General features: G+C 41.1%; 1 protein-coding gene across 3 annotated transcripts in view; it reads left to right on the top strand.

Moving 5' to 3' along the window:
- The first annotated feature begins 2,712 nt into the window (after positions 1 to 2,712).
- Positions 2,713 to 26,294, top strand: part of SMC5 (structural maintenance of chromosomes 5) — a 335,782-nt gene continuing 312,200 nt past the window's right edge. For all 3 annotated transcript variants that reach the window (XM_089437282.1, XM_089437281.1, XM_089437283.1), the window contains exons 1-4: positions 2,713 to 3,182; positions 3,370 to 3,547; positions 3,672 to 3,825; positions 4,428 to 4,501. In XM_089437282.1, coding sequence (XP_089293408.1) covers positions 3,082 to 3,182; positions 3,370 to 3,547; positions 3,672 to 3,825; positions 4,428 to 4,501 — 507 coding nt within the window. In that variant the 5' untranslated portion in view covers positions 2,713 to 3,081. The remainder of the gene's footprint in view (positions 3,183 to 3,369; positions 3,548 to 3,671; positions 3,826 to 4,427; positions 4,502 to 26,294) is intronic.

The following is a 26,294-nucleotide window of genomic DNA, read 5'->3' as shown; positions in this document are numbered from 1 at the left end:
TCTACAAAATACCATGGGCAGAAAACCATCATGGCCAAAACCATGTGCAAAACCCATGCACAAAACCATAGGTAGGTTTTCCCACCTAATATAGGGTAAAAAAAAAATAATCTCGGGGCGTTGCCCAAGACCCCATATAGGGGGGTTACCACCCCCCTACTATGCATGGCGCAATGAACAGGGACGAATATTGCCTCGTGGAAAGAATATAACACACACCCAACAATACAAGTGTCGATTGCAAAGAAAAAGAGCACAATGCCTTAGGAATAATTCCAACACATGTACCCATGATAGATAGGATCCACTAATGCAAAGGAATGTGCTGGAGCCACCTCTTAAAGATGTGCAGAAACTGCCTTTCACAAAGAATGACACTTGGGTTTCCTATAGAAAGGGACTTGAAAACTTAGAAAACAAGTGTAGAATCACTCTAACAACTAGAAACGATAGTTCACATGATCAAAGGGAGGCTCCAAAATTTGAATGTAGGCCAAAATTTGGAGGGTGTTGTAGCAGCGACAACACTTGGAGATTCATTAGAAGAACATTGACTTCTTTGTTTAGATCTCGCTTTATACCCAAAGTCCAATCTTTCAGGAAGTATTGATTTACCGTGGGTTACCTCAACTTCCCCATTTATCCTAGTTATATTGTAGTCTCTCTCATTCCCTTTCTCGCCTCAAACACAATTACAAGGCTAATCATATCATAATTGTTTCAATTGGGGAGAAGGATAGTGTATATTTACAAGTTTAGAATGATCAAATTTTTAGTTACATATTTGGTCTTGCTCCACTACCAACATGCTTGTTCAGTACCCTGACAGAGTCACTTTCAAGAAACACAAGAATTGCTTCATTGCCAACTATCCTGTTCAGTACCTCGGTGAAGTTTCTTGCTTCACCTCTTTGCAAAAGAAGTCTTTCTCTTCTTTCACCCCTTGTTTTATTTTATTTTCAATATGCTTATTGGCATTTTATCGGTGTTTATATCGACAAGGTGGAAGAGGGATCTCGACTTATTTAGAGAAAGAGAGGGTGTTCCTTTTTGCAAAGACTCTTATATACCTCTAAAATTGATGTGCTCAATTTAGTTTTCTCATTTCCCTTCTCTACTCGATTAGATCTGTAGGCCAAAACACCATTCAATTATAACACTGAGTCAAGGAATTAATACCCTAAAATAGATACAAGCATCATGGCTATGGTTAGAGCTTTCAGTTTAAATGAATCATATTTTCCATTCAAACATTATTGACCTTGAAAATGTTAGACCTAAGCAAAGAAGAGGAACCAAAAGTTAACCAAGCATTGGTGAATGTCACAAAGCCATTTAAAATTTTTGCCACATTTCTCATAACGTAAAAAAACACCTTCACACAAGGTCTTATTTACATACACAGACTGAAACAAAGTAAAGACGAAAATAAAATACGTGACAAAACAAAAAGGAAAACAGAACATGAAAGAAATATATACATAGGTAGAAATGCAACCTTAGTTTTTTTTTAATAACGCTTGAGATTTTGGCTATTAACGAGAAGGGAGTCAATTTTACCATCTAAGGATTGGAGATGATCAGTATGGTGGCCAAGCTTATCATGAATGAAAAAGGTTCCAATCCATAGGGATTGAAATTTGGTGTGTTTACCTTTCTCTTCACGGGCCTTATCCCATTTCAATACTAGGTCTCCCACACAAAACTCCTTGTTCCTTGTAGATTTCTTGTCAAAAAATCAAATGGTAGCCGAAAGCCCCATTTGACCTCTGCCTTCGAGCCAAGGGCTCCTTCACGGCCACCTAACATAACCAATAACCAATCACCGTCTAAAAAAATACATTTAAAATAATTCAATAAAATAAATTATTTCTAGATATAAAGTTAACATTAGACATTTCATTTTAATTTTTTGATCAAATTAAAAAAAATTCACAGTGAACGCATTTGCGAATGCGTTATATCCTACTGTGCAGAAATAATAAAGAGTAATAATTGCAATATCACTGTTTATTATATATTGTGCAATAAAATATTCAAACTCTCAACTAATAGTAACTCAAATAAATACTAATCAAAAAATGTATAAACAATAAAAAAAATTATTTATATATTTAAACTTTGTTAAATCAAAACAAATTTAATAAGTTTAACTAATTAAAAGTCAAAACAATACCCATTACATCATATTACTAGACAACAATACCCATTACATTATATTACCGTTCAACAATATAATAAAAGTTAAATAAAAAAATGAACTCTTAAACAAATTTACTCTTTTTTCAATGTGGAAAAATTCATTTTTTTTGTACTTAATAGTTTCTTTTCCACTAAATTATATCTAATTAGAAGTCAAAACAATACCATTACATTATATTACTGGACAACAATATAATAACAATTAAATAAAAAAAATGAACTTTTAAACAAATTTACTCTTCTTTTCAATGTGGAAAAATTCCCTTTTTTGTACTTAATAGTTTCTTTTACACTAAATTATATAAAAGTTTACGAATATCAAAAATTTCCAACAAACATTCCACCTATCATTAAAAAGACTAATTGAATAAAATTTATTTAAATGCTAATAAAAGTACAATAAAAAAAATTGACAAAACAATCAAAATTCAACTATTAAAAAATAATAATATTTTCTTAGAATAAAGTAAAGCGGGGTTTTGTTGATTTAACGACTCCATTCAAAACGCTCTTTCGTTGCGCAGAATAAACTGAAAGGATGCTCGAACCCATGGGCTCCTCGAGTTTAGTTTGGTGCCCTCGTCGAATTTGCAGTAAGTCGATCAAAAAGCACCCAACGAAGGTCCCTGCAAAAATATTTTACACGCGGCACTGAACGCCGAAAATCTTGAAATAGCTCAAAACGACAGCCTAAAACACTGAAGTAACTCAAAACACCCTCCACCAACACCCTGCTCCCGCTATGTCGAAAAATTTGCTTTCATTTAGTAGTGCTGAGCTTCTGTGTAGCAGAATGGCTTACCTCCGAAGGTAGACGGGAGCAGGTTTCTTCCTTTCTATATTGCGAAGGCGCGAAAATCAGAGTACGCGCTGCCCTGCATGCATAGCGGAAAAGCAGAAACTGCTCGAACAGTGGGGCATGTAATAATGGGAACGGACAATCAGCCGCCTTCCAAACGGGCCAGAAAATCATTCAAGAGGTATGCATTCTATATTCTCCACAATCACCATCTTTTTTCTTCTGGAAATATCCACTCTGCAACTTTCAGGGCATGCATTGAAGGTTTTAATGCGTTTTAAAGCTGAAATATCTATTATATGAAGGAACTAGAGCGCAATTATTTTTACATTTGCCAATTGCCGCACTCTGTTGTTTTATTGGTCCAGGGGCGAAGATGATTATTTGCCGGGGAACATAGTCGAAATTGAGATGCATAACTTCATGACCTACGGCCACATAAAATCCAGGCCAGGGTCACGGCTCAACCTTGTAATTGGTCCGAACGGAACGGGGAAAAGCTCTCTAGTATGTGCAATTGCTATAGGTCTCGCCGGAGAACCCCAGGTTGACATTTCCTTCGTTTTGTGTGTATATATCATTTGCTATGGTATTTCTGTTAAGCATCCACGTGAACACTGGAAAATGAATATGATTTCTTTCTGAATACAAATGCTGGTTTTTGCCGCAGTTACTGGGGAGAGCATCGAATATTGGCGATTATGTGAAACGAGGAGAAGAGTCGGGATGGATAAAAATCTCCTTGCGCGGAAATTCTGTAGGAGAGACGATTACTATTACACGGAAAATTGACAGACAGAATAGGTCCGAATGGCAGATTAACGGTATGGGCGAGAAGCTTATGTTAGTTTGATTTCTGGGCATTTTTCCTGGAGTTGGCATGATCTTGTCGATGAATTAGTCTATTTTGGAATTGTCATCAAGTTGTCAGTTTAGGAAGTTCTGTTTGCGATAAGGAGAGAAGCAAAGTAACATGACTTGGACTGGGCCAAAACTTGGCGATTCCGAAATAGAGAGTCAACTCGGTGCAAATGTCGGCCTTAAGTCAACTTATTCGAAAGATCAGGGAACATGAACTTAACAAAATCCAGGACCTTAGACGAAACTTTTGAATGCTTCCTTTCACCATTAACACTGCCCAATGGAGTTGATCTTTGGGTAATAAACATCAAAATGTAACATTTTCCACTCGTAGCCAAGCTAGAACTTAAAAGATCAGGATTTTGTCTCATTATGCGACATGGAAGTGATGATATTCAATTTTCATTTATTATTAGATCATTTTGTAATTCTGAGTAATCGGAAGGGGAGAATCCCTATGTGCTATTGTCGTATATAGTATTGTTTCAATACATTTGAAGTTTGAACGTTAAAGCTTAACTCCTTCATACGTCTAATGTGTTCCATGCTAATTGTGAATCTTTAGGGCGGACGATACCAAAAAAGGATGTTTTAGACACTGTTCACAAGTTCAATATCCAAGTGGGCAATTTGACACAGGTATTGATATCTCAACCAACTGTTTTATGAGTGGAGCAATTTTTTTTTCGATCACACTCTGACAAGCTTTTGTCAATTCAAGTTTTGAAATGTCCTACTTTGCTGTCATCATTATTCTTTTATGTGAAAATTTTCATTAAATTCATGGTTATTTTTATTCTAGTTAGAATTTATGACCATGCCATGGGCTATAAGTTCTCATTTTATTGAGTTTCTAATCTTTGAAGGTTGTTTTGTGTTGTGGAACCATCCACCATTGCTCTAGTTAGATACACAAGCGAAATGTAGTTATATGTTCATGTCTGTATATTGCTTAACAACTTGGTTACTTTTTTCTAGCAGAAGCTTTGGTAATTTTGAAATAGTTAAAACAAGTAGTGGTAGATAACATTCCTTAAATGAGAATGAATCACAACATATCTATTGTACCATGGCTATTTCTTTGTATTTTTCATTTTCGTTTATTTATAGCTGGAGGTTATATTTTTGTATTCACATATTGTTTAATTTTTATTAATTCTTCCTTGGAAAAAAGTGGTAAACCTTTTATTAGATATAAAATGTGTATATTCTGCAGATGCATTTTTCAGCATTTTCAGAAAGTAAACTTACAATCCCTTTGGTATTGGAAGCATCCCTTCCTATCCACCTTCACATTGTTTTCTGAAAAACATTCTTTCATATTTACAGAAAAAAATTAGGCCTTTATTTTCTATCTAGTCTATACGAGCTTTAATGTCAAAAATGTTGACAGCCAATAGCATAACCTGTGTATAAAATCTCAGTACTAATCCATCCTACAGCTATAGGGATTCCACTGTAATGTCAGAAAGGGTTGAAAGCCATTCCGTATAAAAGAATATTCCAGCAAAACTGTGTATGTAACAACATTGTCATGGTAAAAAAAAGAGAAACTCTGAAATGTTGTCAGGCCTGAAAGGAGTTTAACAAGATCATTGCTTGGCTGCCATTGGCAAGCCTGGCTAAAGAAATTCCTCAGGCAGGCCTAGCAAGCCTGTACCATTTTTAAAGGCTTCTAAAAGATTTTTTGAGCAAAAATGCATATGAAAACCTGAAGCAAATTAGAGGTATTTTCCAGCAGAAATGCAAATGTGTTAAAATTGGCAACTAGGGCCAAACTCCATGTGGGTCACCTCATTTATGGAAACTGATATTTTTCTTGGATTCCTCTCATCGAGAGGTGTAGGATTGATCTAACATTCATCCGATTCTGACATGTATTCATGGAGATATGAATTTAATTGTATTTTTTGACAATTTGTCAAGGTTGGCCAGCAAGTAAAATAGTGTTTTACACCCCCAGCTTATCTTCAACTTGACATATAAGAAGAGGAAAAATAAAAAAGGCTTCATGGGTTCCTCATCACACTTCCCGGCCGAAGACAAGCTCTGTTAGAAATCTGACTGTCACGGATGGAAGATGTCTCTTGATCTGACATTGGAAGAGCAGGAAGTGTTGGACTATGTGAGGGGTAGAATTACAGAGCCTCCATCAAATGCACCCGCTGCTACAAGGAACAAGTACATTAAGGGTGAAGTCAAAGTGAAGAAGATCATCCGAGACTCTATTGACAAGCGTCTGGTGGCCTACATTTCCAAATTGAACACCTCCAAGGAGATCTACGATAGACTGGTAAGCTTGTTTAAAGTTAGTGATGCAAATCAAGTTTTGTTCCTCAAAAATAAGTTGAAGGATATTAAGAAGGGCAAGGACGAGGATATTCAATCCTACTTCTTAAGGATCACTGAGATCAAGAATGATCTCCTATGAATTGGGAAGTCATTTCTGATAGGGAACTAACTATCACTACCCTTGGAGGGCTCCCATTCGAATGGTATGTATTTAGAACCACTATTCTCAACAATGATTGAATTCCAAGATTTGAAGAATTGATGGCGAGATGCATTCAAGAAGAGACAAGGATGGTGGAGCAAGAAATGCCTCAAGCAAAGGCAACCCCACTACTTTCTCCTCTCATGCCAAAAGGAGAAAATTTATATGGGTCTAGAGGTCATTTCAAAGGAAAGCCTGGATCAAAGGGTGGAAGGAAGGGAAGATGCTTCGCTTGCAATAAATTTGGCCACTATGCGAGGGAGTTTCCAAATAGAAAGGACACATCACATGATGATGATCAAAATCACTCCAGGGGCAACTCCAACCACAATCAAAGGAATGGTAGGTTCAATGGCAAAGGAAAGAGGAATGCGGGAAATCAAGGAAGTGGTCAACCCTCCAAGAAAGCAAGGAACTCCAGGTATGAATCAAATTTTGTTAACAATAAGCAAGATGAATATTATCTGATATTGACCCTCTCCACTACTTCTTCTCCGGACTCGTTGGGCAATTGGCTTATTGATAGTGGTGCCTCAAGGCACTTCACTGGCTACAAGGAAGCTCTCTCTAATCTGATAGAGAAGGAGACAAACTTGGAGATTATTCTTGGAGACAATTCCACCTATCTCGTAAAGGGTGTAGGGAATGTTACTCTTCAATTAAATCAGGGTAACACAATTCATTTGCAAGAAGTCTTATATGTACCTGATCTCAAGAAAAATCTGGTGTCCATTTCGGCAATGGAAGACAAAGGCTACAAGGTGGCCTTCATTGATGGCAAGGTACGTGTATGGAAAATGAATTTTAAAGATGCTTTTACTCTTGGGCTTCGGGTTGACTCTTTATATCAAGTTGGAGGAAGTTTGTGTGAAAATTCTATCACTGCAGCAACTGATTTACTTTTGCTACTTATTTCATCATAAGTTATTCATGAAATTACTTCAACAAACATTAAAATATATACTGCTGCAGATATCACATCGTAATACAAAAACAAAAAATATCCACACATTGACACAGTTATTTTGGACTAATGTCCTCGGAAAAACCCAATGTGGGAAAACCAGTGCAGCAAGGGAGGATTTTATTATTCAACAATTTTCTTGTACAACAGGGTGCGAAACTGGCTTACCCACAGATAGACAAACTTCCAGCACTTTCCTAAACCCAACGTAGCCAAATTGAGCTCTGCTACAGCTTGAAACCCTCTGCGTCAGCCTACTGAGGCTCTGTGCAGCCTCTCTGGGTTTCTGCGTCACTCCTGCAGCCTCTGTGTAGATGACACAGGCCCTTCTAAGTTTGCACAGTCTCTACTGCCTCTGCATGGCTTCCTCTGGCTCTACGTCTGCCTCTTTTGCACTGATCTCCCGTCTCTCTGTTCCGTACTTGCTGCCTCCTGACTGCTCTCCAGACCACTGGTTCAATTTCTCAGCAAACCCCGCTCCAGAAATTGAACTGACTGGTCTCCCTCAGTTTTTTTCTCCAAGTGTCCCTCAAGCCTCCTTTTATACTTTTTCTGTTGACATCTCAACGACTGAGATTAAGCCCCTAATCAACGGCTAAGATTAGATCTGGCTTGATCCATGTCTTTTGGGCCATTCTAACACAGATTTATATTAATACACATTAATATTTTATTTCCCTAAGTTTAGACTTAGGGACTCCATTAAAAATATTAATTATTTTAATATCTCCCAATCTGTTTAGAATCTGCCCAAACCCTTTCTGGGTATTGGAGATCTTATGTGCCCCAATCTCTCCACCAAATTTCGTGGCTAGAGCACATTCTATGCTACCCCAAATCAACACTCTTTCTTAGCAAGGACTGTGCTCTAGCAATACTCCTCATTGAGTATTACTCTGATCATCCGACATCGATACCTGTGCTGATGCTAGGCCTCCTTGCCCAACATCCTCTGCATTGCTACATCCTGTACTGTTGCCCATGGTTCTGCTACTGCCACTGCGACATTTGTACTACAACTCGCTTTGCATCTGTGCTGCTGCTGGTCCTTTCTCCCAGCATTGCATCCGCACTGCACCTTCCTCTGCATCTGTGTTGCTGTTGGTCCTTTCTCCCAACACTGCATTTGCACTGCAACTCCCTCTGCATCTGTGTCGCTGTTGGTCCTTTCTCCCAACACTGCATTTGCACTGCAACTCCCTCTTCATTCGTGCTACTAACACACTACTTTTGCAAGGGGTTCTTTACCATCCCCATCTTTTCTTTGGAGTAGTCAAATTTTGACTTTCCAAGGGCCTTGGTGAGGATATCTGCCACTTCTTACCCTGTAGGAGTGTAGCTCAACTGTATAGCTCCACGTTGGACACAATCTCTGACAAAGTGACACCGGATATCAATATGCTCTTACCTATCACGAAATACTGGATTCTCAGAGAGTTTGATGTAACACTGATTATCACACATGATCCTGGTCGCCTCCATATTTCTTTTGAATAGGTTTACCAGCAGTTTCCTAAGCCATATGGCCTCACACGAAGCTATGCTTGCTGCCATATATTTTGCCTCAGACAAGCTCAGAGCCACAGACTTCTGTTTCCTATTGCACCAGGAGGTGATCCAATGTTGAAACAGTACCCAAAGGTCCTTTTTTGATCCACTAAACTTCCTGCCCAATCTGCATCAGTAAATCCACTCAACCTGATATCCTTCCCCTTGTTGTACAAGAGCCCATAATTAACTGTTCACTATAAATACCTTAGAACGTGCTTGGCTGGTGCCCAGTGAGCCCTCTTTGGTTCTACCATGAACTGACTGAGGGTGTTGACAGCGTAGCAAATATCTGGCCTGGTATTGACTAGATACATCAAGGACCCTATGAGCTGTCGGTATTGAGTGGGATCGACATCCTTGTCTTCTGATGCATCAATCTTCTTCCAGTTGGTGATCATTGGCATAGCCATAGGTCTATAGTCTCCTATCCCGAACCTTTTCAGAATTTCTGTAGCATAATTTCTTTGCCCAAGGAAGATTTCTCCTTTTTGTTGCCAAACTTCCAACCCTAGAAAATAGTGCATTCGTCCCAGATCCTTCATATCGAACTCTGTGGCTAGATTCTTCTTGCAGTCTTCAATGAGTCTAGATGATCCTGTCAGGAAGAGATCATCCACATATAATACTAAGATAAGTGGCTCGCTCTCTACGACCAGATAGTAGAGATTCGGATCCGCGTCACTCTTGACAAACCCCATCTTCTGCAAGTAGCCATCTATTCGACCATACCACGCTCTTGGTGCTTGCTTCAGCCCATACAAGGCTTTTTTCAGTCTGCATACATGAGACTTCTTCTCATGAGTTTCAAAGCCCTTTGGTTGTTCAATGTATACTTCTTCTTCTATTACCCCGTTCAGAAATGCCGTTTTGACATCCATCTGATGGATCTCCCATCCCATTTGGGTTGCAAGAGATATCATGGTCCTAATAGATGTATACCTGGCTACCGGGGCGAAGGTTTTCTCATAGTCAATCCCTTCCTTTTGAGCATACCCCTTAGCCACAAACCTGGCCTTGTATTTTTCAATACTGTTGTCCGCAACATATTTGATCTTGTAGATCCATCTTGAACCTACCACAGATCTGTCTTGAGGCCTTGACACCACCTCCCAGACATCGTTTACCATTATGGATTTATACTCCTCCACCATCGCATCTAGCTAGACCTAATGCTAAGCTGCCTCCTTGAAGCTGGCAGGCTCCCCATCTTGAGCTACTAACGCCTGATACCTGTTTGGTTGTTTTCGCTCCCTTTTACTGTTCCTTGGCTCTCCGATGAAGTTCTTTGCATCACGTAGAATCTGATGCAGTTCCCTGCTGGTTCTTCCTTTGCCAACAGGTGCTTCTGTTTGCTCCTCTTCCTCATCCTGAGAATCTTCTTGATCTGAGGAAGGATTCTTCACTTCCTTTGGTTGAAGAGGCATGACCACCGGATCCTCTTTTGATTGCTCCTTGGAAGGCATTTCGCAAGATCTTTTGAAAGCTCCGTCCTCTGTGAACTTTACATCTCGTCGTACTACTACCTTCCTGCTCCCTGGAAGATAGATCCTGTATGCCTTAGCGTTCTCGCTATATCTTGCTAGATACCCCTTTTCTGCAGTTTGATCCAGCTTCTTCCTCTTTTCTTCGAGTATGCGACAATACGCCAAACTCCCAAATATCCTAAAATGAGTGACTTCAGGTGTCTTCCCAGTGAAGACTTTCTCTGGAGTAATCTTGCCCAATGCTCGATGAGGAGTCCTGTTCTGAACGTAGACAGCTGTGTTGCATGTTTCTGCCCACAGGAATTTTGGCATTTCCTGATCATACAACATGGCTCTAGCTGCTTCTACAATAGTCCTGTTTTTCCTTTCTGCCACCCCATTATGCTCTGGATTGAAGGGAACTGTCCACTCTCTTCTGATGCCCTCCTTAGCCAAAAATCAGTGAAGTCCTTATCGACATATTCTCCACCATTATCTGAGCGCAAGACTTTTATTTTCTTACCTGTCAGATTCTCCACTATAGCCTTGAACTCCTTGAATCGATAGAAAACCTCATCCTTGGTTTTCAAAAAATAGATCCAAGTTTCCTTCGAGTGGTCATCAATGAAAGTAAGGAAATACTCGGCATCGCTGAGAGCTTTGACGGACATAAGTTCGCAGATATTTGAGTGTATCAATCCTAGTACACTCTTGGCCCTGTGGTTGCTCCTAGGAAATGCCGCCTTGGCATACTTTCCTAGAGCGCATCCCCTGCATACATCATCTAGTTCTGTACTCAGATTCGGAACTCCTGTTACAGTGCTCCTGAGAATTCTCAGAGCTCCATGGTGCAAGTGACCCATCCTTCTGTGCCATAGTTCGTTCAAGTCTTTGTCCCCATGATTGCCTATTAGTGCCATTGGAGATTCTCGTTGTAATTTGTACTACCGATTACTTTTGATCCTGATTTGCACTTTCTTTTTCCAGCTCGGGTGTTTGACGTATACCTTTTCCTTAATGAAGTAGACGTCATAGCCCTTGCCTTGTAGTTGTGATACGGAAAGTAAGTTCATCCCCAATCCTGGCACATGCAGCACATTTGTGGCACGGAACCGCTCTCTCGATTTTGTCTGAAAAACTATGGTACCATTTCCTACTGGAGTACACTTTGCCTTGTTCCTCATGGTGATTTGAAAGTTCATCTTCTCTTCTCGATATTCTGAGAAACACTCTTTGATTCCTGTCATATGCCATGAGGCTCCACTGTCTATATACCATACTTCTGATGATGCAGCACTAGTCATGCACACCACTTCTTCTTCCAACCTGGAAGCCAACATAGAGAAATCGAAATTTCTCTCTCTTGTGCAATCCTCTGAAAATCTGCGTGAATCCCCTGAGGTGGATGCTTCTGCATCGTGGTCTCGACCCATAACTGATTTTCCCTTTTTGTCTCTGATTACTTGCTCTAATACCATGTGAAAATTCTATCATTGCAACCACTGATTTACTTTTCCTACTTATTTCATCATAAGTTATTCATGAAATTACTTCAACAAGCATTAAAATAAATGCTGCAGATATCACATTGTAATAAAGAAACAAAAAATATGCACACATTGACACATTTATTTTGGACTAATGTTCTTGGAAAAACCCAATGTGGGAAAACTGGTGCAACAAGGGAGGATTTTATTATTCAACAATTTTCTTGTACAACAAGGTGCCAAACTAGCTTACCCACATATAGACAATCTTCTAGCACTTTCCTAAACCTAGCGTAGGCCCTACTGAGCTCTGCTATAGCTTGAAACCCTCTGTGTCAGCCTACTGAGGCTCTGCGCAGCCTCTCTGGGCTTCTGCGTCACTCCTGCAGCCTCTGCGTGGATGATGCAAGCCCTTCTGGCTCTGCGCAGTCTCTGCTGCCTCTGCATGGCTTCCTATGGCTTTGCATCTACCTCTTCTACGCTGATCTCTCGTCTCTCTGTTCCGTACTTGCTGCCTCCTGACTGCTTTCCAGACCACTGGTTCAATTTCTCAGCAAACCCCGCTCCAGAAATTGAAATGACTGGTCTCCCTCGGTTTTTTTTTCTCCAAGTGACCCTCAAGCCTCCTTTTATATTTTTTCTGTTGACATCTCAACGGCAGAGATTAAGTCCCTAATCAACGGCTAAGATTAGATCTGGCTTGATCCATGTTTTTTGGACCATTCTAACACAGATTCATATTAATACACATTAATATTTTATTTCCCTAAGTTTAGACTTAGGGACTCCATTAAAAATATTAATTATTTTAGTATCCCCTGATCTGTTTAGAATCTGCCCAAACCCTTTCTGGGTATCGGAGATCTCATGTGCTCCAACCTCTCCACCAAATTTCGTGGCTAGAGCACATCCGATGCTACCCCAAATCAACAGTATGTTGGGAGTCATGTCTTGCGACACATCTTTACAGTTTGAACTATGGCACCGAAGGTTTGCCCACCTTCATTATAAGGCTCTACCCGATGTGAGACAGATGGTGATAGGGATGCCCGAGTTCAAAATAGAGCATGAAGGTGTATGTCCGAGATGTGTCGAATGAAAGCTCAAAAGGGAACCATTCCCCTCAAGCCATAGCAAGACCTTCGACATTTTGCAGTTGGTTCACTTCGACATATCTAGTATGATGCCTGTGAACTCTTTGGGAGGATATCTATATTATCTCACTTTTACATATGATTATTCTCGCAAGACTTGGATATACTTCCTGAAAAAGAAGGATGAAGTGTTCTCCTAGTTCCGTCACTTCAAAGCTTTGATCGAGAATCAAACCGAGAAGAAGATCAAGGTTTTAAGGACTGATAATGGGACTGAGGATGAATCCAATGAGTTTCATGACTTTTGCAAAGAAGCTGGCATTAAGAGGGAGACCACAACACCATACACTCCCGAGCAGAATGGTGTGGTGGAAAGGAAGAATCGTACAATTATGGAAGCCATCCGTGCCATGCTCCATGATCAAATGCTTCCGAAGTTTCTATGGGCCGAAGCTACGAATACCGTCGTATATGTTCAAAACTGATGCCCTCATCAAGCATTGGATTCCAAGAAACCTGAAGAAATGTTCACTGGTAAGAAATCTGATGTCTCTCATTTTAGGATTTTTGGAAGTCCTGTATATTTTCATGCGCTGAAAGAGAAAAGAAGCAAATTAGGTGCATCTAGAAAGAAGGGAATCTTTGTGGGCTATAGTGAAAATTCTAAGGGCTATAGAATCTATGTGGCCGGTCAAAAGGGAAGTGGAGATAAGTCATGATGTCACCTTTGATGAAGATATGACTCTTATCAAGGTTGACAATCTTCCTATTCTAAGGAAAGATAAAGAAGCTGACACCAGGAAGTCGGATGAGAAGGAAGATGAGACGATGCCCGATGTGGAAGAACCTATGGATCCTATTGATCCCCCTCCGCAAGAGCCTTCCTCTTCTAGGAAGAGGCCCTCATGGCTTAGGGGGACTCTTGAAGATGCCGAGAGACATATTGCACCTAGAGGGACTTTCCGTGAAAGTAAGAAGCCGACCAGGTATCAGGGATACTTGACTATTATGAGCACCATCATTCAAAATGAGCCTTCATCGTTCGAAGAAGCCGTGAAGCATCAAGTATGGAAGGATGCTATGAATGAAGAATACAAGTCCATCGTGAAGAATGATATGTGGGATGTGGTTCCTAGACCCTAGGAAAAAACAGTTGTCACCTCGAAATGGCTTTACAAAATCAAGCATGGAGCTGATGGGAGTGCTAAAAAGTACAAGGCTCGCTTTGTTGCTCGAGGCTTCTCTCAAAAGGAAGGTGTGGATTATGATGAGATATTTGCACCTGTTGCCCGATACACCACCATCTGCTCGATCATAGCCCTTGCCGCTTCGCAAGGATGGAACCTACATCAGATGGATGTCAAGATCGCGTTCTTGCATGGTTCGATTAAAGAAGAAGTCTATGTGGAACAACTCGAGAGGTTTGAGATTCATAATCGAGAATCTCATGTATGCAGGTTGAAGAAAGTCCTTTATGGGCTGAAGGAAGCAACCCGAGCTTGGTATGAGAGGATTGATAGCTACCTGATGAAGTTGGGATTCACTAGGAGTGAAGCGGATCCGAACCTTTACTTTAAGGTTGAAGATGATAAGCCTCTCATACTGGTGTTGTATGTTGACGACCTCTTTTTGACAGGTGCAGAACCTCTCATTCACAAATATTGAGGGAGTTGGCTTCCGAATTTGAGATGAAGGACCTAGGATTGATGCACTATTTCTGAGGGCTGGAGGTTTGGCAAAAGGCAGGAGAAATTTTCCTATCTCAAGGAAAATACGTGGTGAAGATATTGGAGAGATTTGGTATGGTGGACTTCAAGCCCGTGACTACCTCGATGGAGCTTAACTTCAAGAAGTTAAGTGGTAGTGCTGCCAGACCTGTTTTGGGAAATGCTTTTGAGTATCGTCAACTCATAGCAGCATTGTTGTTCTTGGTGAACTCCCGTTCGGATATATGTTCTGCAGTCAACACGGTGAGCCATTATATGGTTGAGCCTCATCACTCACATTGGATTGGTGCCAAGAATCTTTTGAGATATCTTCGGGGCACAATCACTCATGGGTTGAGATAAACTGTTGGAGATGTGAGGCTACATGGATATTCCGCGCTGATTGGGCAGGCAGTGTGGTGGATCGAAAGAGCACTTCCGCGTGCTGTTTCTCTTTGGGTTCCGCTTCGATATCTTAGATGAGCAGGAAGCAGAAGTCGGTGGCTTTGAGCAACACTGAGGTAGAGTACATTGCTGCGAGTATGGCCTCCTGTGAGGCTGACTGGTTGAGGAAGCTCTTCAGTGAGCTGTTTGGACATACGCTGGATACTATTGTGATCCTTTGCAACAACCCGAGTGGGATTCATTTATTTGAGAATCTTGTATTTCATGATCGCTCCAAACACATCTATATCAGGTACCACTTTATCTGGGATATGGTACAACGAGGAGCAATAAGGCTCCATCATATTGGGACAGATGAGTAGGTCGTTGACTTTCTGACGAAGCCCCTAGGAAAGGTCAAATTCTTGACTTTCTAAGAACGAATAGGAATTGTTGAGAGACCCTCTTATGAGGGTCCTGTATGATGCATACATTGAGCTTTGGGAGCTCCGGGGGGCTTGGGGTACTTCTTGGAGTGACGAGCGTCCATAGGGTAACTCACCCTCCCCTAGTGTTGCACTATGTACAGGGTGAATGGTTCATCCTTCCCCTGTGATACCTCGTGGCAACATGTAGGCAGGATGAGTGGTTCATTCTTCTCCTGCCGAGACATCCTATCCATGCAGTCTGGGACTCATGAGAAGTACCTCTCATCTGGCCAATGAGTAGGGAAATGAGGATAGGGACCATAGTGTAGTATCGATGGATGCATTGTGTATCTACTGTACTCCCTATGCTAGGATGACATTTAATTGGGATCAATTGGAACTGACTTTGGGTCAGTAAGAGTGACATAACTCACTCTCATTTGGAACTGACTTCGGGTCAGTAAGAGTTGTATGAGACACTCTCTTTATTTGAAATTGATTTCGGATCAGTAAGAGTGGTATGACACACTCTCTTCATTGGGATTGACTTCGGGTCAGTAGAGGATGGTATGATACATTCTCGATCATTTCTTCTTCTTTATAGTTCAGTAGAGCAAAATAGAGCAGTGTAGGGCAGTTCATTTGATGGTAGAGATAGTACCGGCAGACAAATGGATTAGCAGATGGAGTTCTCCCTAGTTGAGGAGTGTTAAAATTGGCAACTAGGGCCAAACTCTATGTGGGTCACCTCATTTATGGCAACTGATATTTTTCTTGGATTCCTCTCATCGAGGGGTGTAGGATTGATCAAACGATCATCCGATTCCGACATGTATTCATGGAGATGTGAATTTATTTATATTTCTTGACAATTTGTCAAGGTCGGCCAGCAAGTAAAATAGTGTTTTACACCCCCAGCTTATCGTCAATGTGAGATATAAGAAGAGGAGACTTTGAGACATTATGACACTCATTTCACCATCTCATTCCTCTCTCTCCTAGTCTCTTGGGTACGCGTAGGAGGAGGAAGACACTCACAAGTGGGAGAAGGAAGGACGCAGGTCTGTTTTAGGGCAGCGTTGACCTAGGGCTGACAGTGGAGCAACAGGGCTATATTATGCATGCGTTGACTAGCGAAGAGGAGGTTTGACTGCGTTATTGGGTTGGGCAACCTCTTCTAGGCTAGCCGCATCGCTGGGCAAGCAAACACTGGCCTATTTGACCAGCGTTGACTGGTTAGGGCTGACCGCAGAGCTGCAGTTACATTGGCTGTTGTTTGACCATATTTTGTGGACTGTTTTGGGTTGCTTACTATTGCTATTGGAGGCCAAGTTATCCTAGGTTGACTTGAGGTCATTTGGGAGCTGTTTGACTAGCTTTGACCTTGCTGATTAGGATTGTATTGCTGCTGTTGTAAAATCACAGATTTGTGATATTGTACTATCTTTCTTTCTCTGTTGAATTATTGAATAATATAGAAGAATTGATCAAAGGGTTTCCCTGCATTGGGGTTTGTCCCTGGCTGGTGCCACATCTTGTGTCTCTTGTCTTGGCTTGTCTTTTGTTGTTTACATTTATGTTCTATCTGCATTTTACTATCATGTTGATGTGATTGCAATACTGGAAATTGATATTGGGCTAATAAGAAGATTTGAAGTAAATTGCTCTTAAGCATAGAACATACCATAATTTAATAAAATGAAACTCAGGTTTCATTCGACAACCACTATCAAAAAGGTTGACTCTGTCATCTAAAACAAAGCTCAAACTTTGTTTTGAGGAGCTTTCCTCCCAAAATTTAAATAAACAAAACTGCTTATAAAGCCCGATGAAGAAACCATATTATTTTCCTTTTCATAATTCATTTCGATTTTTCCTAGATTAGATTCCACCCTGTGTGGTTGAACTTTTTTAATAGAAGGTCCTGTAGGTGACACTTCACCATGTTGTTGATCAATTGCAAACTTTTTTAGATTTATCACTCATAAATAAGCTATGTTGGAATCTTGGGTAGACCTTAGCTAGGTATCTTGATTCTTAACCCTTTCCAATTCATAATACCTTAGGTCTCACACATGGATGCTATCTTCAAACTTTTGGTAACAGACTTTATAAATTGCAAAGTTGTGACAATCTTCAGAATTATTGTAGGTATATCAAAGAATTAGGTCAAACTGTCATGCTTGCTTATTCGCTTCATAGAAACGGGCTTCCGTCCATTCATACTGTCTGCCTTTGTATAAGGACAAGGATTCCCAATAACCTATAGCTAGCATTCCAAGTCAATAATGGCGACTTTATTGTTCTTATACCCCTGAAGAAAAAACATACATTTCAAGGCCATGATCCCCCCCTTCCATTGAATCATATCAAGTTGACTGTCCAAGGCTGACCATCAAAGGTAACCATCTATTGTGTATTTTGAGTGAGCTTTGCATGCTGGTTTGTATTTTTTGTAGTTATCATTCATACATTAGACGTAGCATTTTGTTTCAATTAACTTCTAATCTTAATCATGCTTAGTGTTTCTAGGCACTGGTCTCTTGGGCTTTGTTGGTGTAAATGTGTGTAGATTGGCATACCCTTAGTGGCATTGTAAGAGTTGGCTTAAAGTGAGAGGAGATTGCGCTGAGGTGGCAGTGTTGCATCTCTTGTGTGCTTACTGCTTAGGGCCTTGTTTGAACCTTGCAAAGGTTGCTAATCTGGGCAGTGACATGGTCCATGGATCCACACTCTTAGCACATATGTTGAGGTCATCACATTCTTTAGGAGGTTGTTATAACAACTAGTGAATCTATATTGCACATTCACTTATGGGATCCACTTGTTGAGGAGGTTGTGTAGTTGGTCTGAGGAGCATTCTATCTTATCTTGCTACAGTTGGCATCATTTCATCATCTTGAGGAGGATTAGTTCTCCATCTTGTTGAGAAACCCCTTGACATGGTCTTATAGGCATATTTTATTGATCATAATTTCGAAGGTGAGTCTCTTGAAGAATGCTGTAAAGGAGAAAGAGACACATGGCAACTAGGAGTCCCCTAGCCCTAAGTAATGTCCCACCTTGAGGAGTGTTCCCATTAATTAGGAACTTATCATTATTTTATTTGGAGTGTTTATCTAGTAGCTATCTTGAAGATACCACCAAGGAGAATGAAGACAAGTGGCATAACAAACCATAATACTTGGTCAAAGAAGCATTACTCAAGGGAACACCTTGCATGAGAGATAGACACATGGCATCAAAGTCTTGCTCATGCATTCTTTATGTATATTTTATTACTTTGAGGAGTGCCTAGCTTAGGGAGATTCCATGATGTTTATGTCATTTGGTGATTATCCTATCGAGTACTCCTATTGGGGTTTAGTTAATAGGTTGTTCCCTTTACCTTGGTCGTCCTACTCTTGGGTGATTATCCCTTCTGTGCTACCCACTGGGGTTGCTAAATGAACCATGCTGCTAATCATTAGTGCTACTAAATGAACCAATCTAGTAGTTCTAATTGATTTGATGCTTGCATTTGAGAGTAGCCCTTCGTTGTGTCTCTTGGTTTAATTAATAAGAAATATGATGCATGTATATTCTTGGCTAAATATATATACAAGTGCCATATCAAATGAAATGTGTTTATGCCTAGTACCATATCAATAAATTTCTAGGCAGTTATCAGGATCCCTTTAACCCAATATCAAGCATATGTATATGTGTTGTGAAAAGAGATCATTTACCAACATGCATATTTAAATGGAAGTTTAATCCAGTGATCAAACGATGTTTACTACCATGAATCATTAATAGAAAATGCTCAGGTTAGAACATTTTGCAAATATGATTGAATGAGATATGCAATGGAAACTCATCAATCTACAGAAATTGCTAAGTGCTATTGTTAAAGTTGGTTTTAAGATTTGATTTCCGAAGGTGAATATTAATATGGTTTAGTGTCTTATTACTATGAAATTCAAGTTCTTAAACCACAAAGAGCGAAATTCAAAAATAAAATGTTGTATGCGTCATGTTCAATGTGTGATGTATTTCGGAATGCGCAAATTCAAGAAAATTTGACAGTGAATCGAGCAGTAAATTTGGACTTCCTGGAACATCAATTTTTATTTTTTAAATCTAATCTATAAAATAAATATAATCTAAATTTAATACTACCTAGAAAAAACTATTAAATATTTAACTAAAAGAAACTTTAAAAAAATTGTTAATTGCTGATTAAATTAAGTAAGTTAAATAAACTAAAAGAATGTAGAAATTTCTGTTTTCCCACCCCGGTTTTCAGTTTCATCTTATTTCTCCCATATAGTTAAATGCCCATTCCCATATCCATACATTTAACACTGAAAAAATAAATTTTTGCTGAAAACACAAATTCTGGAAATTTTACAGAATGCTGGAAAATGCAGAAATAAAATTCAGCAGTTACAAACAGCGATTAAAACACATTTAAACATAGAGATTTTTGGTCAAGGTGACCCTGGAAAAACCCCCTACAACTCTTGGGGAAAACCAGTTCGAGAGCTCTTATTTATTTCTGAAAATTGCCTTTTTACAGTGAGAAATATTCAGCAAAAAATCAGCAAGCAAATTTACAACTTATCTCTTTTCCTGTGCCTCACAACAATCTGGAAATTACAGTAAACATGACAACAATAAATGCTGTACGGCCTCCTTGACTTTCATGCCCACTTTCAGCATTAAATGCTGCTGTACGACCAACATTAAATGGGCTGTACGAACTGCAATAAATGCGCTGTACGACCTGCAATAAATGCGCTGTACGGCCCTCGTTTTGCGTGCAGAAAAATTAGCAAACTGCTCCTCGATTTTTGTGCAAACCACTCCTCGAAAATCGTGCCAAAATCTGCCTTTCACTGTGTGCTGAATTAGCTGTACAAATCTTCTCAACTGCTGCCTTGGAATGTGTGCCACGCTGCTGTCTCCTTCTCCTCCTTGCTAAGAAATCTATCTTGCTCTCTTGCTCTCCTTCTCCCAATCTACTCATGAAAGAATGAATGACCTTTTCCTCTTTTCCTCCTTTAATCTAACCCTAAGTGACTTTTGGGTGATCCCTAAATCCAATGGCTGAAATAGATTGAGATCTATGGCTGAGATTAAATGCTCATTTAAATCTCACTTTCTATTTTTTAATTCACCCCACTTTAATAAAGACACACTTAGTCATTTATTTCCAAAGTCACTTTTCCTTTCTAATTTTTCATTAACTTTATAAAAGTCATTTTAAAATTAGACTTTAGTAACTTTATCACTTAAAGTCACTTTTAAATTAGATTTAACTTTATAAAAAATTATAAAGTCACTTTAGGAGAAAAATTAAATTCTTTTGGACACTTTTTCCTAGGCCAAAGATCAAAGCCTTAGGGAACCACCTGTCCTCTGGTACCAAATTTCAACACTCCCTCTTATCGAGGAAGGTGTTCTTCACCACACCCATCTTGTTCCTGAAGTAGTCATGCTTGCCCCGTGGTAAGGCTTTGGTAAGAATATCTGCAACCTGCTCATCAGTGGGAATATACTCAAGCTTCACAGCGCTCTTCTGAACATAGTCTTTGATGAAATGATATTTGATCCCAATATGCTTTGACCTGTCATGAAATACTGGATTCTCTGTGAGTTTAATGCAACTCTGATTATCACAGTAATCATTGAAGGTCTCAACGGCTGACCAAATAAACCAAACAACATCTTGCGAAGCCAGATGGCCTCACAACTAGCTAGACTCGCTGCCATATACTCTGCTTCCGCTGAACTCAATGCTACTGACTGCTGCTTCCGGCTGAACCATGACACTACTGCTGAACCCAACCCAAAACAACACCCTGAAGTGCTCTTCCTATCAGAAGCACAACCTGCCCAATCAGAATCAGTGTATCCTGCCAATCTCACTCCATCCCCCTGCCTGTAGTCCAGACCATAATCCACTGTCCCCTGCAAGTACCGCAAAATATGTTTTGTAGCCACGCAGTGAACCTTCCTAGGCTCACACATAAACTGACTCATCATGTTGACTGCAAAACAAATATCTGGTCTAGTGTTGACCAAATACATCAAGGAACCAATCAGCTGCCTGTACAATGTGGGATCCACCAACTCGGAATCCGAAGCATGAAGCTTCTTCCAGTTGGTAATCATCGGTGTCGTCATGGGTCTACAATCCTCCATGTGGAATCTGCCAAGGATGTCCACAATATACTTCCCCTGCCCCAGGAAGAAATGCCCCTCCTCCTGCCACACCTCCAAACCCAAAAAGTAATGCATCAAGCCGATGTCCTTCATCTCAAACTCCGTCGCAAGATCTCTCTTGCAGTGCTCTATGAGTCTCTCTGCACCTGTAATGACCAAGTCATCCACATACAACACCAGAATGAGAGGCTCCTCACCTATCACAATAAAGTAAAGGTTCAGATCTGCCTCACTCTTTGTGAAACCCAACCCCTGCAAGTATGTATCTATCCTGGAGTACCAAGCTCTGGGAGCTTGCTTCAGGCCATAAAGGGCCTTCTTCAGTCTGCACACATGGGACTCCTTCCCATGCACCTCAAAGCCCTGTGGCTGCTCAATGTACACCTCCTCTTGTATGAAGCCATTGAGAAATGCAGTCTTCACATCCATTTGGTGGATCTTCCAACCCATCTCTGCTGCTATCGATATAATGGAGCGGATCGAAGTATATCGAGCCACGGGAGCGAAGGTCTCCTCATAATCAACTCCCTCTACCTGGGAGAACCCTCTAGCCACAAACCTCGCTTTGAATTTCTCAATGCTGCCATCTGCAACATGCTTTACCTTGTAAAGCCATCTGGAAGTAACCACGGATTTGCCCTCAGGCCTCGGCACCACCTCCCAAACATCATTCTTCATGATAGAAGAATACTCCTCCTGCATGGCCTCTCTCCAGACCTGCTGGCTCGCTGCCTCCTCATAGCTAGAAGGCTCAGAGTCAAGGATGCTGGTAACAATTGCCATATAGCTACAAAACCTCTCAGGTGGTCTACTCTCTCTGACCGGCCTCTTCGGCTCAGCAACAGATGTGGCATCTTTCAAGGTGTCCTGAAGCCACTTGGGCTTCCTCTTCCTTGAGTGCACTTCTCCCATAGGAGAATGAAACTCCTCCCCATCATCATCAGGAGCCTGAACTCCTGACTGTCTGTCTGCTGTCCTCTTGCCTGCCCCTAAACCTGTAGAAGCTGAGGTACCGTGTGAACTGTCCATCAGTGGACTCCCTAGTGAACTGCTCTGTGAACTGCTCTGCATGTTGCCCGGAGCACCACCCCTCTGGCTCAGTGAGCCACTGCTCACTGATGGACCTGATATCCTCATGGATGTACTTCCAGATCCTCCTGATCCCTGCCCACTGGATCCCTGCGACTGACTCAACTACTGTTGAGGGTCTGGCTGATCCAGATACTCTAACTCCTGTGATCTCCTAAAGGCCCTGTCCTCCTCGAACTTCACATCCCGCTTAACAACAACTCTCCTTTGTGCAGGAATGTAAATCCGAAAGGCCTTTGAGGTCTCACTGTAGCCCACGAAGATACCCTTCTCTGCGGTGGGCTCTAGTTTGGTCCTCTTCTCCTTGGGTATGTAGGAGTATGTAATGCATCCAAAGATACGAAGATGACCAATATCAGGCTTCTTCCTAGAAAAAGCCTCCTCCGGAGTCATGTGCCCCAAGGCACGATGCGGACTCCTTGTTCTGCAAATAAACAGCTGTGTTGCAGGCCTCTGCCCACAAGAACAATGGCAACCCCTGATCATGTAACATGGCTTTGGCAGCCCCTACGATGGATCTGTTCTTCCTCTCCGCAACCCCGTTCTGCTGGGGGTTGTAAGGAACAGTGAACTCCCTCCTAATGCCTGCCTCCGCACAATAGTCAACAAACTCTCCAAGGGTGTACTCTCCCCCATTGTCCGACCTCAGGGACTTGATCTTCCGACCTGTCTGTGTCTCCACAAGAGCTCTAAACTCCTGAAGCCGCTTGAAGACCTCACTCTTGGTCTTTAAGAAATAAATCCAGGTCCTCCTGGAGTGATCATCAATGAATAAAACATAGTACTCATATCCACTCAAGGAAACATGAGACATCCGACCGCTCACATCAGAATGAATCAAATCAAGTATCCCAGGCGCTCTGCTGTCAATGCTGGGAAAGGGGGATTTGGCAAACTTGCCCATCGCACATCCTCTGCAAGTATCAAAGTGATCAGTACTGAAATCTGGCACACCTGTAGTGATCTCCCGCAAGGTCCTCAAGGCTCCATGATACATATGTCCCATCCCGCGGTGCCAAATCTCACACAGCTCAAAACTGCTAGCTCTGCTGTCGGTACTACTGCTCAATGCCAAAAGGGACTGGAATGCAAACTTGTACACCTTTGCATGGCGTACACCTATCACTCTAGCTGAATCAGCTGGAGTGCCCCTGGGATACATCAACACCTATCCTCCCCTGAACAGTACCTCATATCCTCTGTCCTCCAAAGTTGAGACGGATATGAGGTTCTTCCTCATCCCTGGCACATAAAGAACATCTGACACCTTCAAGGGAGGTTTGGACTCCCTCTGAAATGTCAGAGTCCCCACACCCACTGCTCTAACAACTTTATCATCACCGAGTACTACCTCTATATCAGTACCACTCTCTGAGAAGTACTCCCGGACTCCTGTCATGTGACGTGAAGCCCCACTGTCCACATCCCAGATACCTAAAGATGCTCTGCTAATCGAGGGAAAAGCATGCTCCCTCTGAACCTGTGTGGCAGGTGATCCTGCACTAGAGGACTCATATGCAGTGAACCCAAAATCTCGGTCAAAATGAATTGCAAAGTCCTCAACCTCTGCTGAAGTTGCCATGTTTTGGTTCTTCCCCTTCTTCTTCTTCGGACACACAACTGCATAGTGTCCCATCTTTTGACAATTCCAACACTTCACCTTGGAATAGTCCTTCTGTGTGTCACCCTGTTTACCTTTACCTTTGTCTTTGCCCCCACCATTGCTTGTGGAAGCCTGCTTCTTCCCTTTGCCTTTCTTGCCTCCTGCCGACAGTGCTACATCCTCATCTTGCTCAACTGGCTTGGCTGCCCCAAGCTGACCTTTCCTGATCTCTGTCTGAATGCAATCATCCCAAAACCTCTCCCATGTGGGAAGGGTCTCACGTGCACAAACCCCATAAGCAAAGTTCATCCATGAACGGGGGAGGCCATTCACTGCAATCCGCACCAACTCAGTGGGTTGAATGGCCTCTCTAATTGCTGCCAACTCATCTCTCACATTAGTAATCTTTGTGAGATATCCAGCTGCACTATCATTACCCATCTTAATGTTCTTCAGCTTCTCCTTCAGAACCATTTTCTGGTTCTCATTGGTACTCTAGTAGAGATTGGACAATGCTGTCCACATCTCATGGGCATTTCTCTTTCCTCTCACATGAGGAATGCAATGGTCTTTGACTCCATCTAGAATCAGCCTCTTACCCTTGTTGTTCTTTTTATTATACTCAGCCAACTGAGTAGCATCAGTAGGCACAACAACAGGGTTCTGTGTGGTATGCACCATGATATCCCAGACTTCTGCCTCCTCAAAGATACTCTGCATTCTCTCCTTCCAAACGATGTAATTTGTATGCCCATCCAGCCTATCCTCCACCCTCAATCCCAATGACATCCTGCTGTCCTAAAACTGAAAAAATAGCACTGCTGTAGTAAAGATAAAACTGCTGTTTGTGAAAAATCAGCTTGCTGGAATTTTCTGAGTGAAAAATCAGCAGCTGTAATTTTTCTTCCTTGCTGTCCCAAACTGCACTTCAGCACTCAAGCTCTGATACCATGTAGAAATTTCTGTTTTCCCACCTCGGTTTTCAGTTTCACCTTATTTCTCCCATATAGTTAAATGCCCATTCCCATATCCATACATTTAACACTGAAAAAATAAATTTTTGCTGAAAACACAAATTCTGGAAATTTTACAGAATGCTGGAAAATGTAGAAATAAAATTCAGCAGTTACAAACAACCATTAAAACACATTTAAACACAGAGATTTTTGGTCAAGGTGACCCTGGAAAAACCCCCTACAACTTTTGGGGAAAACCAGTTCGAGAGCTCTTATTTATTTCTGAAAATTGCCTTTTTACAGTGAGAAATATTCAGCAAAAAATCAACAAGCAAATTTACAACTTATCTCTTTTCCCGTGCCTCACAACAATCTGGAAATTACAGCAAACATGACAGCAATAAATGCTGTACGGCCTCCTCGACTTTCGTGCCCACTTTCAGCATCAAATGCTGCTGTACGGCCATCATTAAATGCGCTGTACGGACTGCAATAAAATGCATTGTACGACCTGCAATAAATGCGCTGTACGGCCCTTATTTTGCGTGCAGAAAAACCAGCAAACTGCTCCTTGATTTTTGTGCAAACAACTCCTCGAAAATCGTGCCAAAATCTGCCTTTCACTGTGTGCTGAATCAGCTGTACAAATCTGCTCAACTGCTGCCTTGGAATGTGTGTCAAGCCGCTGTCTCCTTCTCCTCCCTGCTCAGAAATCTCTCTTGCTCTTGCTCTCCTTCCCCAATCTGCTCATGAAAAAATGAATGACCTTTTCCTCCTTTTCTTCCTTTAATCTAATCGTAAGTGACTTTTGGGTGATCCCTAAATCCAATGGCTGAAATAGATTGAGATCTATGGTTGAGATTAAATGCTCATTTACATCTCACTTTCTATATTTTTAATTCACTCCACTTTAATAAAGACCCACTTAGTCATTTATTTTCAAAGTCACTTTTCTTTCTAATTTTTCATTGACTTTATTAAAGTCACTTTAAAATTAAACTTT

Source organism: Pinus tabuliformis, chromosome 5_2, assembly GCF_031772625.1.
Source record: "Pinus tabuliformis cultivar Carrire ecotype Pingquan chromosome 5_2, CPIR1, whole genome shotgun sequence".
In the NCBI taxonomy this organism is placed as follows: Eukaryota; Viridiplantae; Streptophyta; class Pinopsida; order Pinales; family Pinaceae; genus Pinus; species Pinus tabuliformis.
This window is presented reverse-complemented; position numbering and strand designations above follow the sequence as displayed.